Source organism: Tupaia chinensis, unplaced genomic scaffold (genome assembly GCF_000334495.1).
Source record: "Tupaia chinensis unplaced genomic scaffold, TupChi_1.0 Scaffold000201_1, whole genome shotgun sequence".
NCBI classification, from domain to species: domain Eukaryota; kingdom Metazoa; phylum Chordata; class Mammalia; order Scandentia; family Tupaiidae; genus Tupaia; species Tupaia belangeri.
Window position 1 is genome coordinate 3,334,359 of NW_006159676.1, and position 1,696 is coordinate 3,336,054.

Here is a 1,696-nt window from a genome sequence, read left to right on the forward strand (position 1 = left end):
AGCAGAGTGAAGGGGGAGGGGCTGAGCAGGCTCAGTCTGTAAGGAGGGGGCGGCCTCAGTTTCCTCCCTGGACCCAGCCTGCCTCCAGCTAACCCGTGAGAGCCCTGAGATCGGGAAAGAAGCCAGAGGGGCCAGGAGGACCCTCACTTCTGGCTTCCTTGTTAGTTACTCCTGGACAGACACATCGGGATGAAGAGGTACGAAGTGACCGGACGCAAAGTGGTCTTCTACTTTGACGAGGTATCGTCCGGGGTCCCCTATACCCATGTGGGCCTGGCGTGGGCCCTGCAGCTACATCAATACCGGGGAACACAGGCTGGGAGGATACATTCCAGACAGAGCTGGTGCTGGTGATGGCATGATGTACCCAGAAGGATCCACTCTTTGTGGAACCAATGGAGGAGGGAGGATTACCGTGGAATATTACTCAGCCAGGAAAAGGAACCAAGCTCTGACCCAGGCTACAATGCAGATGAATCTCAAGGACAGGATGCTGAGTGAGAGAAGCCAGACATCAAAGGCCACACGGTGTGGGATCCATTGATACAAAATGTCCAGTAAACGCAGATGCACTGAGCCAGGAAGTGGATTACTGGTTGTCAGGGGCTGAGGGAGGAGGATGGAGAGTGACTTCTGTGGGGGACAAGGTCTCCTTTGGAGTGACAGAAAATTCTGGAGAGGGCCAGCAGGTGATGTGGTAGTTAAGGCAGCTGGATCCCACATGGCCAACTGCGTGGTTTGAGTCCCTGACCTGTTGGCTTAAAAATCACACCAGGCGCTTGTGCATACGTGCCTAAAATCTCGAGAAAATGAAGAAGGGATTGCAGCATGGCCAACTCCCCTGGGGGGGGGGGTGCTTTCTCATTCCTCTCACCCCTCTTCTGGTGAGCACTTGTGCCCTATAGCAAACTTAAAAAAAAAAAAAAAAAAGTGGAGCCCGTGGGTGAAAAAAAAAAGTGGAGCCAGTGGGTGGCATGGTGGTTAAGGCGCTGGATGCCCACATGGGAGACCCTGGTTTGAGTCCTGAACCTGGCAGCTTGAAAATTATGCTGGCTACATGTGTGTGCATGCCCAAAATCCCAGAAGGAGAACGGAAGCAAATGGCATGGCCATTCCCAGAGGGAGAGGGATGATTTCTCTCTTTCTCTTTTATTGTCTGTTTCTGGGGAGCACATGCGCCCTATGACAAAAACCTTTAAAAAAAAAAAAAAAGTTCTGGAGTGAGTGGTGGTTCATCTCATTCTTTTTTTTTTTTTAAAGAATTATTTCATTTACTTAATTTGATTTGACCAGAGAAGGACAGAGAGAGTGAGAAAGCAAGCCTCTAGGTCCAGGATTCGAACTGTGGCCGGCCATGTGGGACTCCAGCGCCCTTAACCACCATGCCAGCTGCTGGACCCTCAGTAGTGTACTAAAATTCTACATGTGTGCACACACACATGCACACACACACACACACACACACACACAGGAAAGGAGGGCTTGAATCTGGTGCTGGGGTTGAAAGGCCGGGTCCAGCTGCCACTTTTCAAGAAGGTCTTAGAGAATTGAAAATGGGATTAGGTTTGTTTCATGCATCCTGGGTACCCTGAAGTCAGCCACTTCTGGGCCCATGCTTTGGGGTATCACAGTACCCGAGGGACCCTATCGCAGCCTCTCTGGCCTGGGGATCCGCGCAATCTGAGCCCCCCCGCTG

At 51.7% G+C, this 1,696-nt stretch overlaps 1 protein-coding gene across 1 annotated transcript in view; it reads left to right on the forward strand.

Moving 5' to 3' along the window:
• The window catches only part of CPAMD8 (C3 and PZP like alpha-2-macroglobulin domain containing 8), a 71,485-nt gene that overhangs the window by 62,447 nt on the left and 7,342 nt on the right, over positions 1–1,696 (forward strand). Inside the window, exon 37 of the mRNA XM_006147189.2 lies at positions 166–240. Within this exon, the coding sequence (XP_006147251.1) occupies positions 166–240 (75 nt within the window). The remainder of the gene's footprint in view (positions 1–165; positions 241–1,696) is intronic.